Source organism: Gekko japonicus, unplaced genomic scaffold, assembly GCF_001447785.1.
Source record: "Gekko japonicus isolate JY-2015 unplaced genomic scaffold, Gekko_japonicus_V1.1 scaffold278, whole genome shotgun sequence".
NCBI classification, from domain to species: domain Eukaryota; kingdom Metazoa; phylum Chordata; class Lepidosauria; order Squamata; family Gekkonidae; genus Gekko; species Gekko japonicus.
The window spans coordinates 1131912-1151723 of record NW_015169783.1 but is presented as its reverse complement, the minus strand read 5'-3'; the positions used below and the strand labels follow the sequence as shown (position 1 = coordinate 1151723).

Sequence of the window (19812 nt, the reverse complement as noted above, 5' to 3'; positions counted from 1 at the left end):
GCTACGTGAGGTTTTTCCCCCCCTTGTTCTACATCCAGGCCCCAGTCTTGCAAGCAGAAGTGCCAATTTATCCCTTAGTATCTCCCCACCAACATGTTGCTCACTCCATCCTGGGCCATTCCCAGTCCAGTTGTAAAATAAAAGCCAGAGAGTTTAGAAAGCAAATCAACTTTTAAAAATCAGGATTCTTAAAAGAACAGTTAAGGGGAGGGGGAGCGATATTCCTCCCCCTGCAGTGGATACAAAGAACAAACTTGGTGCAAAATGCCCATATTAATCTGCCCCATTAAAAAAACGAGAAGCGGAGGCGCAGTTGTCGTCCCCACCAGGGGAACAGGAGTCCTAATCGCAGAAGAGGGAGGGACAGTACAGGTTTATGGCTAGCGGGGGAGGGGAGAAGGTAAAGTGGACAGTTACTGCTGGGGTTCCCCAACCTTTGGGGTGGGGCAGGGACTGGGTTCTGCTTTCTAGCAAGCTGGGTATGGGGGCAGCAACTGATCCCAACCCATGCTGCCTTTTATCCTCTTGCCTTCTCTTCCCCTTGTAAGAAACAGGCGGTCGGGGAGGCCTGTTTAGGAGGAGGGGCGCAAGAAAGGTATAGCAGCGATGTTGACAAAAGGCTTTTACGGGGGATAGAAAAAAACATGGTTACTCCCTTTTCTTCCCCAGGAAGCTCTTTTCTTCCATAGGAGGCTCCTATGTCTTCATCTGATGCAGCTCTTCTAAACAGATGTGGTTTGGAATGCTCTCCTGTTGGGTCTGTGCCTGTCATGCAACCGTTATAGATGTGCGGGTCCAGCCAAGGGAATGGGTAGTAACCCTGGAAAGCTATTTTCAGCAGAAGAGGGGTGGGTGGGTTTGGGGGGTGTTGGCTGCCTTCTCAAAATGGGGCACCTCCAAATTTCTGGCCTTGCACCTTGCTTTTTTTGGTCCTGTTTATGATAGCTCCACTTAGGGAAATAAGAGGCTTAGGTAGTTCCTTTCTGTTTTCTAAAAGGTGCCTGGTATAAATCTGCTGGCATGGAAGGCTAAAACCCAATCCTGTGCCTATGGCTGGGAAAACCCACAAACACACACACACTTTTAGGTGAGCAAGAGCAGGGCTCCCCTCCCCATGGGGGAGTGCAACAGTCACTTCCTCCCCCTAACATAAGGGGCTTGTTCTGTACCTGATCCACCCACCCCTGTTCTTAGCGAAGGCAGCCAATCCCTAAACCTGCAAGCAAGGTTTATAATTACTTGCTTGCGTGGTGGGGGTCGGATGAGCCAACCCTGCTGTTCTGCAGAGCTTGAGAGAACTGAAAGCGTGGAAGGACACAAGTTGATATCTTGAAGGAGGACAAAGCCTGGGTTTCAGCCCCGCCTCCCAGATCCCTGAGCTGTTAGCTGTGCTTAAGAATTTACTCTCAGCCATGAGGTCTAGAAACTTGCTCCCCTCTCGCTCAGTGGAAGGAAGGAGGCTAGGTGCAGATGGATTCCCTGAGCCTGGGTTTACATGGAGCTTCCTGGAAGATGGACTTTGACCCACTCGAGGCCAGCGTGGAGCCCTTAAGCCCCTCTGATGGGGGGGCGGGGCGGTCTTTTCCCTGTGATGGGATTGCTAAGACGTGCCCATAAGAGTGAGCAGCTTGGTAGGGGGAGAAACAAAAGAGGACTGGAGGGGATAAAATAACTGCATATGCTTAGAAAGCTGGAAGCTTGTTTTAGGAGTTCTTCTGTTGATCCCAAGTCCCAGTGCCCCAGTTCACAGACACACCCTGCGAGAGTCTGCAATGCATCGGCTCAACAGAAGAAGAGGCGGGGGGGGGGGGGGGGGGAATGGCAGTGCACGGAGACAAGGGGGGAGTTCCTATCGCACCGTCACCCCCAGCTTCTCCAAGATGCGGGTCCCTTTCTCCAGGTACTCATCCCGTCGCAGCCAGAAGTTGTCTTTGTCTTTCATTATGTCGGCAAGCACCGCCCCACCTAGGAACACCATGTGCTTCCTCCGGGGTGGGTCTTCAATGCGAATCTTGAATTTCTGGGATAACAAAGGGGGGCAGGGAGAGAAAGGCAGGTTTGGGAAAGGCACCATCAGGGATCTCCCCACCACCCCCTCACTTGCAAGGGTGAATGAAATCAAGTTGCATTTAAACCCCTGAGGACCACCGGAGCCCTGCATGGACCAGGGAGAGAGAGGTTCCACCCTATGCTTGGCTATCCTTGGGCAAGCTGCTTTCTCTCTTAGCCTGGACCTACCTCGCAGGATTGTTGTGAAGATAAAAGAGAGGAGGGAATCTTTAGAAAACTGGCCACCAGCATATTATTTTTTAAAAACCAAACTAACAGAGAAGCGCCAGTAAAATTATTCAGCAGATGCCGCACAAGGAGGGAACGGGAAGGCAAAATTCAAGCCACTCAAAACCTCTCCAGACCACTTAAACAACCGTGCCTATTCCCGTCCACTAATTTAATACAGGGCACAGTCCAGTGGGTAACTCTGTGCGAGCCCCACAGATCTGAATGCCCCTGCTGTTCCTGAGCTCCCATTTATTTTAATGGTGCTGGAGACCTTCCCAGTGGACCGAGTCCCAGCTGTGCCTGCCCGCTCTGCTACCCCTAAACGATGACTGTTTGCTGCCTGCTTCCCCTACCTTCCTGGTGTGCTCAGACTAGCCAAAAAGGTCGCCAGCCCCACCCGTGACTCACCGACAGCTTTTCCACGTCACCCTTCAGCACCCGCTCCAGATACAGCTGCTTGATCTCACGCTCCAGCCGAGACGGCAGCCCAGGATACATCGTGGAGCCACCCGAAAGCACAATGTGTTTGTAGAATTCAGGTCTGCAACAAGGAACACATCGATGTCTCTAGGTCCTCCTCTGAAGCATTTGCATTTGTGACAGGGCAGCAATGGAGGCAGCTTCTAGTCTCTCTAATTCACCTTTGCCTCATGTTGTCTTCTCCCAGCCAGAGAAAGCGGGGGGAGAGAGAGAAGGGAGGCCTGCAACCAACTGAAAGCTGACTGGAGGAAATGTAGTTTGACTCCTCTCCCTGACAGCGGAAAGTGCCGTCAAGTTGCAGCTGACTTTTGGCAACCCCCTCAGGGTTTTCAAGGCAAGAGACAAACAGAGATGGTTTGCCATGGCCTGCCTCAGTGTTGTGACCCTGGGCTTCCTTGGTGGCCTCCCATCCGAGTACTAAGCAGGGCTGACCCTGCTTAAGTTCTGAGACCTGACAAGATTGGGCTAGGTCAGGGTCCCCCTCTCTGAAGGGAGGGAAAGAGGGAGACGAGAAAGAATGTTTAGGAAGAAAAAGTAGCAGCACCGAAAGGCCGACTTAGCCTTGGCCTCCTGCTCCAAGCACAGGGCTTCCTCTAAGAGGCTGGGAGTTTCAGAAGCTGGCTCAGACTTTCGGTCAGGAACAGGCCTCACCAAGGATGTTGAGGCTGACCTACAGACACGGGGAGAGCATTGGGGAGAGAGAGCCAGCAGACTGCAGTGCTTAGAGTGTCCGATAAGATCTGGGTGACCCCGGTTCAAATCCCTGCTGTTGTCATGGAAGCTTGCTGGGCCAGTCAGACACCTTCGGCCTAACCTACCTCAAAGGGTTGCTGCAAGGATAAAATGGGAGGAGAATGACGTCAGCGGCTTTGGGTCCCCATTGGGGAGAAAGGTGAGGAATAAATGAAGTAAATAAACACCCAAGAAAGACATCCAGGAGTCATGGTGGGCAATTCACTGAAGATGTTGCCTGAGTGTCCGGTGGCAATAAAAAAGGGCTGAGCTCTGTGTTGGGAATTGAAAGCTGCCATAGCGCAAACTGCATCTGGAGTACTGTCAACAGCTGCAGTCACACACCCCACATCACTAAGAATGTTGTACAGCTGGACGCTGTGACACTCTTCCCCCGCAGCAACCAGAATGATCAAAGGGTTTGGAACACCTACCCTAGGAGGAAAGGATAAAGCATTTGAGGCTTTTGAGATTTAAAATAAAAGAGGACTGAGGAGACACAGGGCTTGTAATGGATTGTTCCCCCTCCAGTGTTCCCTCTAAGCTGAGTTAGTGTGAGCTAGCTCACAGTCTTTTAGCCTCTGGCTCACACATTTTTGTCTCAGCTCAGAAAGGATAGCTCCAGAGCAAACTAATGTATGCAGCAGGCAAATCGCTCACTCACAACTTTAATGCCAGTAGCTCACAAAGTAGACTTTTTGCTCACAAGGCTCCACAGCTTAGAGGGAGCCTTGTCCCCCTCATAATATTAGAATTTAGGGTTGCCCGATAAAATTGAATGGTCGTAGTTTCAGGACAGAAAAACAAGCCGACTTCTTCACACGGCACATCATTAAGTTGTGGAATCCACTACAACAAGATGCAGTGGAGGCCTCTAGCTTAGATGGCAGTTTAAAAGGGTCTAAAAATTCACAGAAGCTGGTCTATCAACAGCTATTAGATGTTACACAAATGGAACCTCCATGTACAGAAGCAGTATATATACCTGCGTAATGGAGTCTGAGGACAAATGGCAGGAGAAGGTGACCTCTACCATAGCTTGTTGGCAAGTTTTTTTGTTTTGGTATTTGTGTGTGTGCACCTGGAAGTCATGGCGACCTCTGGTGACTGACCCCTACTGGGAGCCTGGAAGATATTCAGAGAGGTGGCTGAATAAAGCCTGCCCCTACTTCCTGGCTCTGGTATGCCAGATTCGACCCTGCTTAGCTTCTGAGATCGGACGAGATCGGGCTTACCTGGGCTATCCAGGTCAGGGTGCCGGTAAGTATCCAGGGACATCTGATGTCAGAAAGCTAGGCTACAGGCATCATTGTCTGAACCATCAATATTGTGTTTTTATCTTGTGCAGCTTCCCCACCACACCTTTCCAGGTGCCTCTGTTAGCCGCCCTGAGCCTTCGGGGAGGGTGGGATATAAATCCAAATAAATAAATAAATAAATAAAAGTGGTTGCAGTCTGAAGCCTTTGCTTTATAAGAAAGAAACAGATTGTTTCCCTATGATACTGGGGCAAGATCCTACCGCAAGGCTCAGTGAACCCCAGGGATCCCCCCAAATCCATCACACTTCCTCTTGCCCCAGGCCCAGAGGGGTCCCACGCCACCTTCTCGTAGCTCTGCTTACCGGGTGTCAATGTCGGCCGCCTGGATGGTGTTGAAGAGGAGCTCGGCCACACCCACACCCTCCACGTTGATGAGATGGGGCTGGAACAAGGCCTCTGGGGCCTCAAAGCGCTCTCCCCCGACTTTAATCACTCGCCCATCTGGGAGCTGCAGGGACAAGAAGGAAATGGGATCAGTGGGATGTATGGACATTGGGGGGCCCACAGTCCTATGGTCCCAGGGTAGGTCTACATTACAAACTCGTACCGGTCTGGTACCACATGAATGGGCAGGTTTCTTTCACACCAGAGGAGTACTGCCAGGAGTGAAATAGATACATGGAATCCTACCCAAATTGCTTTTATCTTCATCAATGAGGTATCAGCTGGTTGGCATTTTTTTTAAAATGTCCCCTAGAGCTGAATTTCAACCACGTGATTTGAAAATTATTTGAAATTAAAAAATAAAGATTAGGGTTACAATTCTAAGTGCACTTTCCTGGGGGGCTAAGTTCCACTGAATAAAGTATTTTCTTTTGAGTAGACCTGTTTAGGACTGCACGCCGAAATCACCTTTCTTATAGACTGTAAGAAACGTACAGTTTGGGATTGTAAAGCTTGGTTCTACTGAGAGATTCTAGGAACGATGGCAGAGCCCCTGGGGACCTCAAGGGGGCGCCAGCTAAGCAGAAGACAGAGCAATGGCTGGTGGATGGCGCCAGAGGGGTCCCCGGAAAGAAGTACCCAAAAGACGTTCCTCCACATGGATCTCTTTCATCCCTGTTTACAGGAAAGGTCAGCGTCCCTGGCTTCCGATTCTGGCTGGGGAAATTCCTGGAGATTTGGGGGTGGTGCCTGGAGAAGGGTGTCGTTTGGGGAGGGAGCTCATTGGGGGTGTGATGCTTCAAGAGTTTTGCCCCCTGACACTGCTGTTTCCTCCAGGGGAACTGATCGCTGTAGGCTGGGGATCAGCTGTATTGGTAGGGAAACTCCAGGAGGTTGGGAACCCTGCTGGGTAACAGTTGGCGCGTAAACCATCTGGCTTGTGGAGGGGGTTGTTGTTATGCAGGAGTTTTATTCAGTCGTTTAAAGGATTTATATCCCTGCCTGCCGTTCACCGAGGGCAGACTGCAACACTGTTTAAAAAAAAAACAACCCTGTAGATCAAGACTCAATTAAATTCACATACATAATAAATATGCAATAAAGTCAAGACTAATGATAAACACATAGCTCAGTTAAAGCACCCTTCATAAAACATTTCACTGTCCCACTGGAAAGGTTAAAGGCCCGTTTAAAAAAAGGAGGTCTATGAAACTGGTCAAAGAGGCATTAACAATGTCTTTTAATGTGACTTCAGTAGGTAAGGGGCCCACGTCCGTCTGTTCCGTTTTTACTCTCCCACAGAGCTCACAGATGGTCCCCCCTCCAGTCTATCTTCACAACAGCCTTGTAAAGTAGGTTAGGCCATCTAAGTGTGACTGGCCCATGGCTCAGTACAGACAGTGTGGTGTAGCGGCTAAGAGTGTCATACTATCTGGGAGACCAGGGTTCAAACCCCCACTCACACCATGAAAGCTCACTGGGTGATTTTAGTCCAGTCACACTCTCTCAGCCTAACCTACCTCACAAGGTCGTTGTGAGGATAGAGTAGAGGAGAATGATGTACAGCTGTTTTGTGTCCCCACTGCAGAGAAAGTCAGGGTACAAAAGAATTAAATAAAAATAAGTGAGATCCGAAATTGGATCTCCCATGTGCTTGCCCAACACTTAACAACTACATCACTCGGGCTCACACTTGGAGAGAGGCAGTCCTTTATCCCACCGTGAGGGAAAGGCACTCTACAGATGTTCAGAAGGACACCTACTTTATTACTAGGCTTAGCCCAAAATGGCTTCAGGGTTCATCCCCAGGGAGTCGTGACACAAATTAAGCCCCGTGTACCTCACGGAGATGACCTCCCCTCCTACCACTTCTCCGTTCTCATCCCAGCAATTACCGTGTAGGATTCCACAAGCACTGTAGTCTCTTGCGCCAGCCTCTGTTCCTGGTCAATGTTGTAGCCGACATAACAGAGCTTCTCCTTCATCATGCGCACTGTCTCGAAGTCAGCTGAGTGGTTGAAGGCATAGCCACGCAATAACAAGAGCTGCCAGAGAAAGGGAGACAAGCGGTATATGTACACTACTCACTCACACCTGTTTATTGATCGTGGCTGCCCCCAAATAATTCTGGGAATTGGAGAAGGTTGTGAGAATTCTGTTAGATCCTTAGCTCCCTCACAGAAGTACCTTGGCCTACGCACAATTATAGTAGCTAAAATCGGGACTATTTTTCAGAATCATTTAAAGGACGGCAAAGGCAACAGACCCACAACATGACACAGATCTGTCCGTTTTATACAAGGTGTACATTTAACTAAGGTGGTCCCTTTAAGTAAGTAAAAGCTGTAAAATGTTAAAATAACTGTTCTTATTGTTGCTGCCACAGTTGGTCTGGAATAGGTGTTATTCACTAATTCAGATTTATTGTAATATCCACATTAGCAATGACCTGGGTAGCTAAGCAGGGCTGACCCTGCCAAGTACTTGGAAGGGAGACCTCTAAGGAACACCAGGGCTGGGATGCAGAGGCAAGCAATATCAAGCCACTTATCTGAAACGTCCTAGCCCCACTAGGGAGTTGCCAGAAGTCACGGTGACTTCCAGGCACGCAAGCACACATACAAAATACGAAAGAAAGAAAGAAAGAAAGAAAGAAAGAAAGAAAGAAAGAAAGAAAGAAAGAAAGAAAGAAAGAAAGAAAGAAAGAAAGAAAAGAGCCACATCACACTGTTTCCATCTAGTGTTTTCCCTGCTGGCATCCAGAGGGTTTTTTTCCAGATCTGGACGAAGTGTGACTGATGCTTCTTCCAGCTCCTTTTAAATGTTCTTTCTGACTGCTTCCAGGTCAATTATTAATTAAAATATTTGTTTCCTGCTTTTACGTATACATATACCAGAACTCACATAATAATACAAAATCTCACCTGCAAAATGCTGTATGCTTCAGTAAAATCCAAAACACTTCAGGTCATAATTAAAACAACCTGTTACCCTAAAGCCCAGTCAGTGCCTCTTCACACTGCATTAATAATAAGATCAGCTTCCCAGGTTTACAAATGGTTAACTAAACTAAAGGCCTGCCAAAAAAGAAATGTCTCAGCCAGCCTCCTATAAAAACTGAAGTTACTCCCTGTTCTCTTAGGGTGTCACAGCATTCTTGAATCAATAGTTAATTATTAGGTAAAACAGAGGGGAGCACACTTACGTTTAGTCAGAATTAAGACTTCCTCAGCAAAGACTGCTTCTTTTTCCAATTTGTTTTACAACCTGATTAATTATTTCCTGTTCAGATAAACTGTCAGCTCTTATTCCTGGATGATGATGGTGGAAGTACTGAAATTATTGCATTTGTCCTTGTAGTTATTATAAGCTCACAAGTGAGGGACCCTTAAGAACTAGCAGAGGGCATATCATGCCCCCTGTATCCTTTCCACCCTCTATTTCCGCTTTCCCTCCCTTGACAGCCTCTATAGCTTCCCCTTTCCCTGCTTCCTTGTCTTCTTTTCACCCACCAGCTAAGTTGACAGCCTACGGCCCCAGTCACACGGAGGATTTGCTGCGCTAAAGGCACGAATGTCAGGTGGATTTTCCGGGTGCGATCACACCGCAACATCTGGGAAGCGTAGCACACCGGTGGCCAACCTGTGGCGTCCCACCGAAGATGCACAGTAAAAAAGTATTGCGGAAAGTGCACTAGTATCCAGAAAACGCAGGGCAGGGGTGGGTGTCTGATCGCGGGAGCGCTAGTATCCCGTGGCATCTGGCGCCCGTCCACGTCCCGTTGCATACCGGATGTTTTTCGTAAGCGCACGTGCACAAACACTTAACTGAAAGCAGTGCTGCACTGCGGAACTGCGCATGCACACAAACGCGAAACGCTTGCCGCGCCGCTTCTCTGCCACACTCCGGCACCGCCATGTGATCGCCAGCTAACAGCCTAAGCGCGGAGACTCGGGGGACCGTGTGATCGGGCTACTGCGCTTTATTTTGCTCCGGGATGAACAGCCATGCCTCCCACCCCCCACGTTATCTGGCCTGTGTGACCGGGGCCTACCTTTATCTGCCCCACTTCCATCTTAAGCTCTCACTCCTTCCCTCCCCCTGGCAGCCTCTCCCCAGGAAATCTCTGGCCAAGTTGCACAAGGTCAGGCTAGGCTTAGTTATGCGGAGCCAGCTGCCAGGTTTGCTTTACAGAAACCAAGGCCTAGAAGGCTCAGCAATATTGCTTCTGCTACCCAGCAACCTGGGTAGCTCAGTAGGCATTCTTTTCTTAATGTGACAGGTGTTGTTTCTATTATTCTGGGAGGCAGGTAAATCCTCCAAATGTAATTTTTAGACCCCAGATTTTTCTGCAAATCTGGGACTTCCTTCAGGATCGTAGTAAAATCCCCTATCTACCCCAGCTCCATTTAGTGGATCTACACTGTATAGCCAGATTCTGTATTAGATATATTAACTGTGCAACTATAAACTTTTTTTAAAAAAAGAACAATCACTTTGGCTTACCACCTCCACCCAAGAACCACCGATCCACAAATACCATGGCAAACCACATAAATAGGCTGTAAAACTAATCCCAGGGAGAAACGAAAGCTTTGCTGACTGGAACTCACTTCCCAGTAAACCTATAGTAGGATCTTCTTGTCATGTTGCTAGTTCAATTCCGCTTGCACGTAACTGCAAACAAGGAAGGAGCAAGCAATGCAAACTAACCTAATGTAGAAGCAACTATATGTGTTTCTAGTACTGACAACTTATAGACACTAAAATACATATAGACACTTGGGCTTTCTGTTCTTTTCTTTGAAGGTCCCACCTGTAAACGGGGCAGCCCCAGCCAAGGGAGGCTACAAACTGACTACAGCCCTATATGTCTCACCTTGATGAGGTAGCGTGTGATGTCACGCCCTGCAATGTCCAGCCGACGAGTGAGATGGGGCAAGGAGAAGCCCTCATAAACAGGGCAGATGTGTGTCACGCCATCCCCTGAATCCACCACTACACCGGTGAGGAGACCTGGAAAATAAAGCACATTGAGGCTCTACCACACTGCAGATATTCCCCCAGCATAGATAGATGAAGTTTGTGTTCTACCTGTGAATATGGTTGTCAGCCAGGGAGGATAAGTATATCAATGGGTACTAGCCATGGTGACTGAGGGGAACTTCCACATTCAGAGGCACTAATCCTCTGAACCCAAGAGCCAGGAAGCAACATTAGGGGAAAGCCTCAGCCTCTATGCCCTTTTGTTGACCATGCAGAGGAACTGGTTGGCCACTGTGTGAGACAGGATGCTGGACTAGATGGACTACTAGTCTGATCCAGCTGGGTTTATATTCTTAACCAACCAGGAGAAAAGAACAGTCTGGATGGATTTTTATTTATTTACTTATTAGCTTTGGCCAGTTACCAGAAAAGATGGGGTAGGATCACTTTTTCTCCTCAGCCAGATTTTAAAACTACTACCCCAGTCTTAATTCCACTGTTTTCTAATTCTGTTATCCACTTGCAGTCCCAACGAGAAAAGTGGACTACAAATTAAGTCAATGAATCATTGCATTTATAAAGTGCTTTTAAAGTGTTCGAGGCACTACTCCTGTGGAGTAGTTCATTATTTTTATCTCTGTATTACAGATGTATTACAGACGGGAGGGCCTGACAGTAGCTGGGTTAAGCCTGTCGATTCCTAGTAGAGCCAACAATCAGATTGGACAGTTTCTCAGCCACTGTTTTAGACAAGCTCTCTTTTTAGGGGTGTAGACAGCTTTTGTGCTAGGCTCTGCCCTCAGAACTGCTGGGGCATCTGACTTTTCTTATTTCAAGAACCACGGCTATGAACCAGACAGTCCACTTATTCCAATGGAGTTCTGTAGTATTTACTGCTCTGAAGACGCTCAACAGGACAGCCCTATCGTGACCCTCTGCTGGATCTGACAAGCAGTAGGATCTATCTATTAAATTTTTATCCCACTCTTCCTCCAAGAAGTTTAGATCAGTGTGCATGTTTCTTCTCTCCTCCATTTTATCCTCATGGCAACCCTGTGAGGTAAATTAGGCTGAGAGAGAGAGGCCCAAGGTTACCTAATCAGCTTTGTGACTGAGCGGGGATTTGAATCTAGGTCCTCCCTGGTCCTAACTGGCCATTCTAACCGTACTACACTAGCTGTAGTTTTTCAAAGCTTCACAAAAAGAGGACGTGAACCAGGAAAACCAATGGCCAATTCTCCACCCTTCCCTCCCCTCAAGCCCTAACTTACCCTGGGCATAGAGTGTCAACACTGCTTGGATAGCTATATAAACACCCTCAAACTGATAGGTCTCAAACATCACCTGAGTCATGAAGAAAAACCATCAGTTAGTGCTGCATGAAGGACTGGTTTCCCCACCTGCCCACCCAACCCCCGCAACTTTCCCAAGCACATAGTTTCAAAGGCTGTTATTACCACCCCCTTCCTGTGCCTTCCTCTATTCCTTCAAGGGTAGGCCCTTGCAGCCTTTCCCATTTCAGCATTTTAGGCCTAGCTTACACATGCAGGAAAATGAGGTGGCAGAATGACTGTACCACTTCAATCCATTCTCAGGGCCCTGCCACCTCATTATGAATACGACCTTATTCTCCTGCATGTGTGAATCAGGCCTTACGGGGAGGGCGGGGTAAAAATGTTTAAATAAATAAATAAATAAATAGAAGAATTAGAACCTCCCCCACCTTTCAAAGTTCAGCTACATGTTCCTCAGGCCATTCCCTGCCTCAGGGGAAAGTATCCCAAGCTGGACAACTGAGAACTGCCTTCCACACAACTCTCAGCCTAAGTCAGCTTGGGTTGGTTTCTGCCATCCCCAGCTTTTACCCATCTCTTTTTCTGCTTAGGACTTATTTTCTAGAGACTGACTTCAGCCACAGTCTATGCAACCCAACTAATTGTCTCCCCCTAGAAAGCTGATATTCAGATGAAATCCACTGCACGATCCTGTTACCACACTCCCACACACACTCTACTATCTCCCTCCCTCCCTCCCAGCTCCTCTGCTCATATTTCCCCTTCTCCCTCCTTCCACAACCTCAATGATCTTCTCCCGGTTCTTGGTGGGGTTCATGGGGGGTTCGGTGAGGAGGATCTTGCAGTTGTGGGGGTCAACATTGAGTTTCTCTGGACCGAAGGTGTAGTCCCACAAGTACTTCATGTCATCCCAGTTGCGCACAATCCCATTCTCCATTGGGTAGTTCACCTCCAACATGGAGCGCAGCTCGCTGGCCTCATCCCCCACCATCAGGTCCTGGGCAGACAAGGTATCAAAATTTAAGTGTAAAGTTATATTTTACTGCTCTGGCCTTCATGCCTTCTGCACTTTGCAGAATATGATCCTTCAGAGCAGCGGGGGTGAGGGGGCACACTCCTGTATTTCAGAACGCCATGTGGTCAGATGCCAAGAGAACATTCACAGTGACTTGTTTTTGAACGTGCTTCATGTGACAAGAATTCATATACCTACCCTGACTGTTCCCTGGAAGGCCAGATAATGAAACTGAAGCTCAAATACTTTGGCCACCAAATGAGAAGGGAGCACTCACTGGAGAAGACCCTGATGCTGGGAAAGATTGAAGGTCGAAGAAGACGGGGACGGCAAAGGATGAGATGGTTAGACAGTGTCATAGATGCAACGAGCATGAAATTGAGCAAACTTCAGAGAACGGCAGAAGACAGGAAGGCCTGGCGGGATCTGGTCCATGGGGTCGCGAAGAGTCGGACTCAACTGTGCGACTGAACAACAACAACTGCAGGTGAGTTTCCGTGACATTGGATTAGGAGGTTGGGATATCTCTGAGCAGTGGTTCACACACTGAGCTGCAACAGCCCTAGTCAACTTATATGTATTTAAAATATTTATAGCCCACCTTATCTCCTCAGACTCAAGGTGACTAACAATTCCACACCAGGTTGCAAAGAGAAACAAAATAACCATTCAATTAACAAGGGTGATCAGAGGCCTGAACACTGAGCCCTATGAGGAAAGGCTGAGGGACTTGGGAAATGCAGTCTGGAGAAGAGGAGGCTGAGGGGGGGAGATACGATTGCTCTCTTTAAGTATTTGAAGGGCCGTCCCTTAGAGGAGGGCAGGGAGCTGTTCCTGTTGGCAGCAGAGGACAGAACTCGCAATAATGGGTTTAAATTATGGGAAGAAAGGTACTGGCTGGATATTAGGAAAATTTTCTAAGCGTAGTTCAGCAGTGGAATCGGCTGCCTAGAGGGGTAGTGAGCTCCCCCTCACTGGCAGCCTTCAAGCAGCATCTGGATGAACATTTGTCAGGGATGCTTTAGCCTTAAGGATACTTTTACTCACGCAACACAGTCCAACTTTACTACAATATGGTTACTTATTCTACAATATTTGACACAACAAGGAGGAATACCCAAAATAATGGATTTGTTACATCTCTGGTAAAAATATACTTTGCTACTATCCTGTCTGCAAACATTAGTACATCATTTATATTTAATTGTATGAATATGGCTGTATTTAAATTTTGTTCTCACTTTACATTCATGTTACTTTTACTTTTACATGTTGCAGGATGTTTGTTATGTTTTATGCATTTCTTAATAAAACTGTTATTCAAAAGAGATGCTTTAGGCTGAACCTGCACTGAGCAGGGGGGTTGGACCAGATGGCCTCTACGGCCCCTTTCAACTCTACGATGTCTTTCAAATTACACAGATTAAAAACACAGAGAAATAGAAAAAAAACACAGATTACAGATTTAAACGTGCACATTTTAAGATGTACATAATGAAAATCCTTTCTGCAGTCCTGAGGTGCTATGACAGATTTCCCTACTAGAGGCTGCAAGTGGACAGATACCATTTTTTAAAATGTTCCCCAAACGCAAAAGATATCCCGCAAGTAGAAAATGAGCACCGCAGGGAAGTGGGCTGGGATCACACCTTTCTCCCTGAAGAGTGTCTGGTTTCTATTGAAGGGCTTTGAAGGCGGAGCAGCTGCCCTTTTTGTGAGGAGCCAGGCCTTAGGAAAGAGTTATCAAGTGACAGAAGCGCTCTTGCCACTCAGCTCTGAGAGAGAAATTCCACATCTGAACAAAGAAGATTCTTTTAAGAGCAATGTGGAACCCTGCCCCTCCTTCTCCGTTTGTCTGACTTGTACAAGGAGCAGGGCCAACCACAAATGCCTTTCTACTACAGAGGAAGAAAACAGAAATCCGGGGGCACCTTAAAGACTACATTTATTCATTCCAGCATGAGCTCTTGTGAGTCAGAACTAACTTCGTCAGCGGCATCGAACTGCATGTGGGTGGGTCTGTATTTCTGCTGTGGATGGGCACTCCATGCACCTAATGAAGTGAGCTCTGTTTGAGGAAAGCTTCTGCTGGAATAAAGAAATATTTGCCCGTAAGCTGCTGCTGGACTCCTGTCTATCTCTCTGGAACCAGTACAGAGAAAGTGGTGCTTCTTTCCTAGAAAGCAGACGGACTTTGGGATATCCTCCCCATGTTTTCAATGGACACGGTTCTCCTTCTTAGAAAGAAATGGAGAATCTCCCTGTCCCACTGCACATGACACAACTGGACAGCTAGAAGGCCCAGAATCCCCAGTATCTCCAGATGCTGGCACATACACTCTTGTTGTTGTTGTTCAGTCGCACAGTCGAGTCCGACTCTTCGCGACCCCATGGACAAGATCCCGCCAGGCCCTCCTGTCTTCCGCCATCCTCTGAAGTTTGCTCAACTTCATGTTCGTTGCATCTATGACACTGTCTAACCATCTCATCCTTTGCCGTCCCCGTCTTCTTTGACCTTCAGTCTTTCCCAGCATCAGGGTCTTCTCCAGTGAGTGCTCCCTTCTCATTTGGTGGCCAAAATATTTGAGCTTCAGTTTCATTATCTGGCCTTCCAGGGGACAGTCAGGGTTGATTTCTTTCAGGATTGACAGATTTGATCTTCTTGCAGTCCAAGGGACTCTCAAGAGTCTTCTCCAGCAGGTTCTCCATACACTCTAGCCAGTGCTATTTAACAGTGGTCATGGTGGAAACAGCCATCAAGTCGCAGCCAACCTATGGTGACCTTGTAGGGTTTTCAAGGCAAGAGACTAACAAGTGGTTTGCCACTGCCTTCCTCTGCACAGCAATCCTGGAATTCCTGGGTGGTCTCCCATCCAAATATTAACCAGGGCCGACCCTGCTTATCTTCCAAGATTGGGCTAGCCTGAGCCATCCACGCAAGGGCTTCTCTTTAACAGAGAGGGGCCTATTTTCCTAGTACTGGTCAATGGAAACTAACTGCCCCCCCCCGCCCCCAGCTTTGCATTCTGTGGATGCCTGTTTAGCATTGTGTGTGTTTGCGTGAGTGAACTCCTAGCACTGACATTCTTCAGAGTTCAGCTCCCTCCTCCATGAAATTAAATCTCCGAGTGGGTAGGTGCATGCCTCTGGCCTCTAGTGGGTAAATGAATGTGCACAAACAATGAAGCGTCGTGCAGTGCACAGTCTTGCCTATTCACCTGCTGCAGTCGCTTGGCTATATTTTGAACTGCTGGTAACACTGTAGGACAGTTAGTTTCCTTATATTTCTTTAACAGACAAAAAAAAAGCTTTGTGGGTTTTAGATCAGAGGAACCCAGGGCTATTGCAGGATAAATACACTGTACAGAAGGCGGTGAAGTGACTTCTGTAATAGGTGGGTTGCAACAGGAAATGTGGTAGGAAAGGGGGAGTGCTACAGCCATCTCTCTGTCCTTCTGTGCACTGCTGGCATGAAGAAGAAGAAGAAGAGGAGGAGGAGGAGGAGGAGGAGGAGGAGAAGAAGATTGGATTTATATCCCGCCCTTCACTTGGAGTCTCAGAGCGGCTTACAAACTCCTTTCCCTTCCCCTCCCCACAACAGACACCCTGGGAGGTGGGTGGGGCTGAGAGAACTCTGACACAAACTGCTCTTTCAGGAACAGCTGTGCCAGAGCTTGTGACTCACCCAAGGTCACATCAGCAGGTGCAAGTGGAAGAGTGGGGAATCAAACCCGGTTCTCCCAGATTACAGTCCGCACACTTAACCACTACACCAAACTGGCTCTCATGAAAAGAGGCTGTGCCTGCAGCCTTGGATAAGCAACTAGATGGCTCCAGAGGTGGAGGACCAAAGCATAGACTCACATCTCCCCAAAGTAGCCTGGGGACTCTGGCAGGGCTGTGACTTGGTGGAAGAGCATCTGCTTTGCATGCAGAACGTCCCAGGTTCGATCCTTGCCATCTCCAATTAAAAAGGATCAGGGAGTAGGTTATGTGAAAGACTCTGGAAAGCTGCTGCCAGTCGACAATACTGATCTTGAGAGACCAAGGTCTGACTCAGTATAAGACAGCTACATCTATACACTCCCTTCACTCCTCTCTTGCCTCTGGCTTGGCGACTTGGGGCCCAAGAAGAACGTCTGTAGAATTCCGGACTGGTTGGACCAAACATGAACTCATACAGAAGGGAGGCTGGTTGTCAAATCAGAAAGCTGATTGTTCAAATCCTCCTGATGATGACTGTATTTGGGCGGGAGGGACTATGGCTGTGTGGCAGAACACATAAGTTGCACGCAGAAAATCCCAGGTTCATTTCCTGGCATCTCCAGTTCATAGGATCTCAGAGTAACAACAAACGTTGACAAAGACCCTTCTCTGTCTGAGATCAACCAGACCCCCACCCACAAATGTAGATAACAACAGCTTGGATGGACCAATGATCTGACTTGTCTGAAGCAGCTTCAAACATTCATAAAGAGAACAGAGCTATGGCCCGTCTTCTTGGGAAACCCTTAGCAGAAGTTCACAGTGTTGTTCTCCATTGTTTCATGTAAATCGGGCTGCCATATTTAACTTCAAACAGATACAAGAACTATATAGTGTAATGGTTTTGTTTTGGTTTGGATTCCCTCCCCCAGAGTGCTAAAGATTTGCAGAGACAGTCAGTTGCCTCAGGATTCTTTAAGGGAATCCATAACAACTGAATCCTGATCTCTCTTCCAGTTTGGAACGTGGCTGCCTTCCCACATGCCTCAAACTCTAATTTGAGCCCCCCGCCCCCCCAACACCACTCACCTTGATCTCAATGTTCCCAACTTTCGCAGTAGAACGGATGATGGGACGTCCCACCAGGGCTGGGAAAATATGTTCGGGAAAGTTTGAGCCAGCATAGCCACATTTAACAAACTGGAAAAGAGGGAAAGGAAATATGTAAAATACACCAAAAAAAACCTGGCAATAGGGGAGAGAGAAATCATGCATGCAGAAGCACAAGCTTGGAACCTGTGGTAAACTTCCAGTGATGGAACAGATGTCTCTCTGTGGAGCAGGACTCCCTCACCTCCTGACAGAGTTGCCAACCTCCAGGTGAGGGCTGGAAACCTCCTGGAATTATTACTGATCTCCAAAGCACAGAGATCCATTCTCCTGGGGAAAAATGGCAGCTTTGGAGGTTGGGTTCTGTGCCATTGCATCCTTGTTGAGCTCTATCCCCAAATATCCAGGAACTTCCCAACTCAGAGTTGGCAATCCTGCCTCCCTACTTCTGCTGCAGCCCAAAATATAACCTGAAATGCTGATCCTGGGGGGCACAGAGGACCCCCAGCACCACGAGGGGGAGTCAGCAAAAGTCACCCCCATCTCCATTTGTGGAAACCTGGGGCAGGATCCAACCCAGACCCTGCTAATCTAGCCGTTGCACTATTTATTTATACCCCGCTTTGCTCCCCAGTGGGAGTCCAGAGTCTTACAACAGCATTCTTCCCATCTCCATTTTATCCTAACGACAACAGCTACCCTGTGGGGTAGGTTAGGCTGACAGTGACTGGTCCAAGGTTACACAGTGAGCCTTCGCAGCCTTTGTCTCGCAAGTCTGAATCACTGAAAGCACTTCACTGACACTCTCTAACTTCAGTTGTTACAACAACCCTGTAAGGTAGGCCAATAGTATGCACACAGTGCAGATTTCTGGGGGGGGGTGGTAGCTGGTTTCCTTACAGCCATCACATGAGTTCATGGCAGAGATGAAATTGAAAGCAAGGATATCCTGATTCAAAATTCAGTAAACTCTCAGATGTACCTGGCTGGCCTCTCTGGGGTCCGGCTGTCCTTGACCAGGGCCAGGGCCTTTTCAGCCTTGGCCCCAGCCTGGTGGAACTCTCTCCCTAGTAAGATCTGGGCCCTGCAGGACTTGGCCCAGTTCCACAAGACCTGTAAGACTGAGATGTTCTGCCAGGCATACCGTTGAGGGCAGCGGCGGTTAAGGAAATCAGTGACCCCAGCTGGTTTCTTCCTCCCCTCCTCTATGTTAAGAACATAATATAACAGAAGCCAATGTCGGATCAGGCCAATGGCCCATCCAGTCCTACACTCTGACACACAGTGGCCAAAAATACCAGGTGCCATCAGGAGGTCCAGCAGTGGGGCCAGGACACTAGAAGCCCTCCCACTGTCATCCCCGTCCCCCCCAAGCACCAAGAACATAGAGCATCACTTGCCCCAGACTGAGAGTCCCTATCTATACCTTGTGGCTAATAGCCACTGATGGACCTCTGCTCCATATGTTTATCCAATTCCCCCTTGAAGCCTTCATGTTCCTACCCTTTGCAGTATAAGATGTCTCCATGAGTGGAATGTGGATTGTATGCCAGCCACTTTATTTAATTATAAGTCAGATATAAGATGCCACCCGATTAAATTGTATCATATGTACTTTATTATTATTTATTTTAGTATTATTTTATGTATATTATATGTTGTATGTCCCCCTAAATCCTGCCTGCAGGAAATGGAGTGGGATATAAATTGAATAAACTAACTAAACGAAATCCAGTTCAAGCTGTGGCTTGGGCTCGATTGTTTCAGGCAGGGGCTCCTATGACGGAATGTCCCTCCATACAAAAGCATCCTTGCACTTGGAAAGTTAGTGTGTCAAGGAGAAAGCTCATCTAGAAGCGGGGCAATTTGCCTTGGAGTTTAATCACAGTTCTGTTTTGTGCACATCTGCACAACGATTGAATGGCTTGTAGCCTGCCAAGGAGCATTGAGAGGGACCGGCATGGGATCGGAACAAGGCCTGCTGCCACTATGATATACCCACTGTCAGCCAGAAGATCTGCCCTCAAACCAGACAAGAAACTGAGCAGCAAGAGGAAGTGGAGAAACAGGAAGTGAAGTTGCTAGCAGTGACTCACGGAACAAACAGGGCAGCAAGAAGGAAGCGGCTTGCAGCCTGCGGGTTCAGAAATATGCACACTTTGGGAACCAAAAAGTATGCATATTTGGTAATGCACTTTTGTTCCTGCTAGCTATCTACTATGGCTAGCTTCAGTTGCCCCATCAGCCTCACTGGAATCTTTCCCCACTGCTTTTTCCTCGCAGAAGGGGGGCGGGGAAGGCAAACATGCCTTGGTTTCAGGCAACCATTTGTTTACAGCTAGAACCTCCTCCTCAAAGCCAGCATCTTCCAGCCAGATTTCCTTGTATCATAAAACTAAAGAGCCAGAGGTCCCAAAGGACCAAAGTCCTGTTACCCCATAACTAGCACCTAGAATCTGGGGGCAGAAAAAGATATTGCGGGGGGGGGGGGGGAGACCCACAGGA

The 19812-nt window shown here is 48.0% G+C and overlaps 1 protein-coding gene across 1 annotated transcript in view; it reads right to left on the bottom strand.

The window, feature by feature from the left end:
• Window positions 1-1810: 1810 nt before the first annotated feature.
• Window positions 1811-19812, bottom strand: part of ACTR2 (ARP2 actin-related protein 2 homolog (yeast)) — a 23024-nt gene continuing 5022 nt past the window's right edge. Inside the window, exons 2-9 of the mRNA XM_015416879.1 lie at window positions 17287-17397; window positions 12259-12474; window positions 11454-11526; window positions 10076-10212; window positions 7092-7241; window positions 5115-5260; window positions 2689-2821; window positions 1811-2020 (exon numbers count right to left, since the gene is read on the bottom strand). Of these exons, the coding sequence (XP_015272365.1) occupies window positions 1850-2020; window positions 2689-2821; window positions 5115-5260; window positions 7092-7241; window positions 10076-10212; window positions 11454-11526; window positions 12259-12474; window positions 17287-17397 (1137 nt within the window). The 3' untranslated portion in view covers window positions 1811-1849. The remainder of the gene's footprint in view (window positions 2021-2688; window positions 2822-5114; window positions 5261-7091; window positions 7242-10075; window positions 10213-11453; window positions 11527-12258; window positions 12475-17286; window positions 17398-19812) is intronic.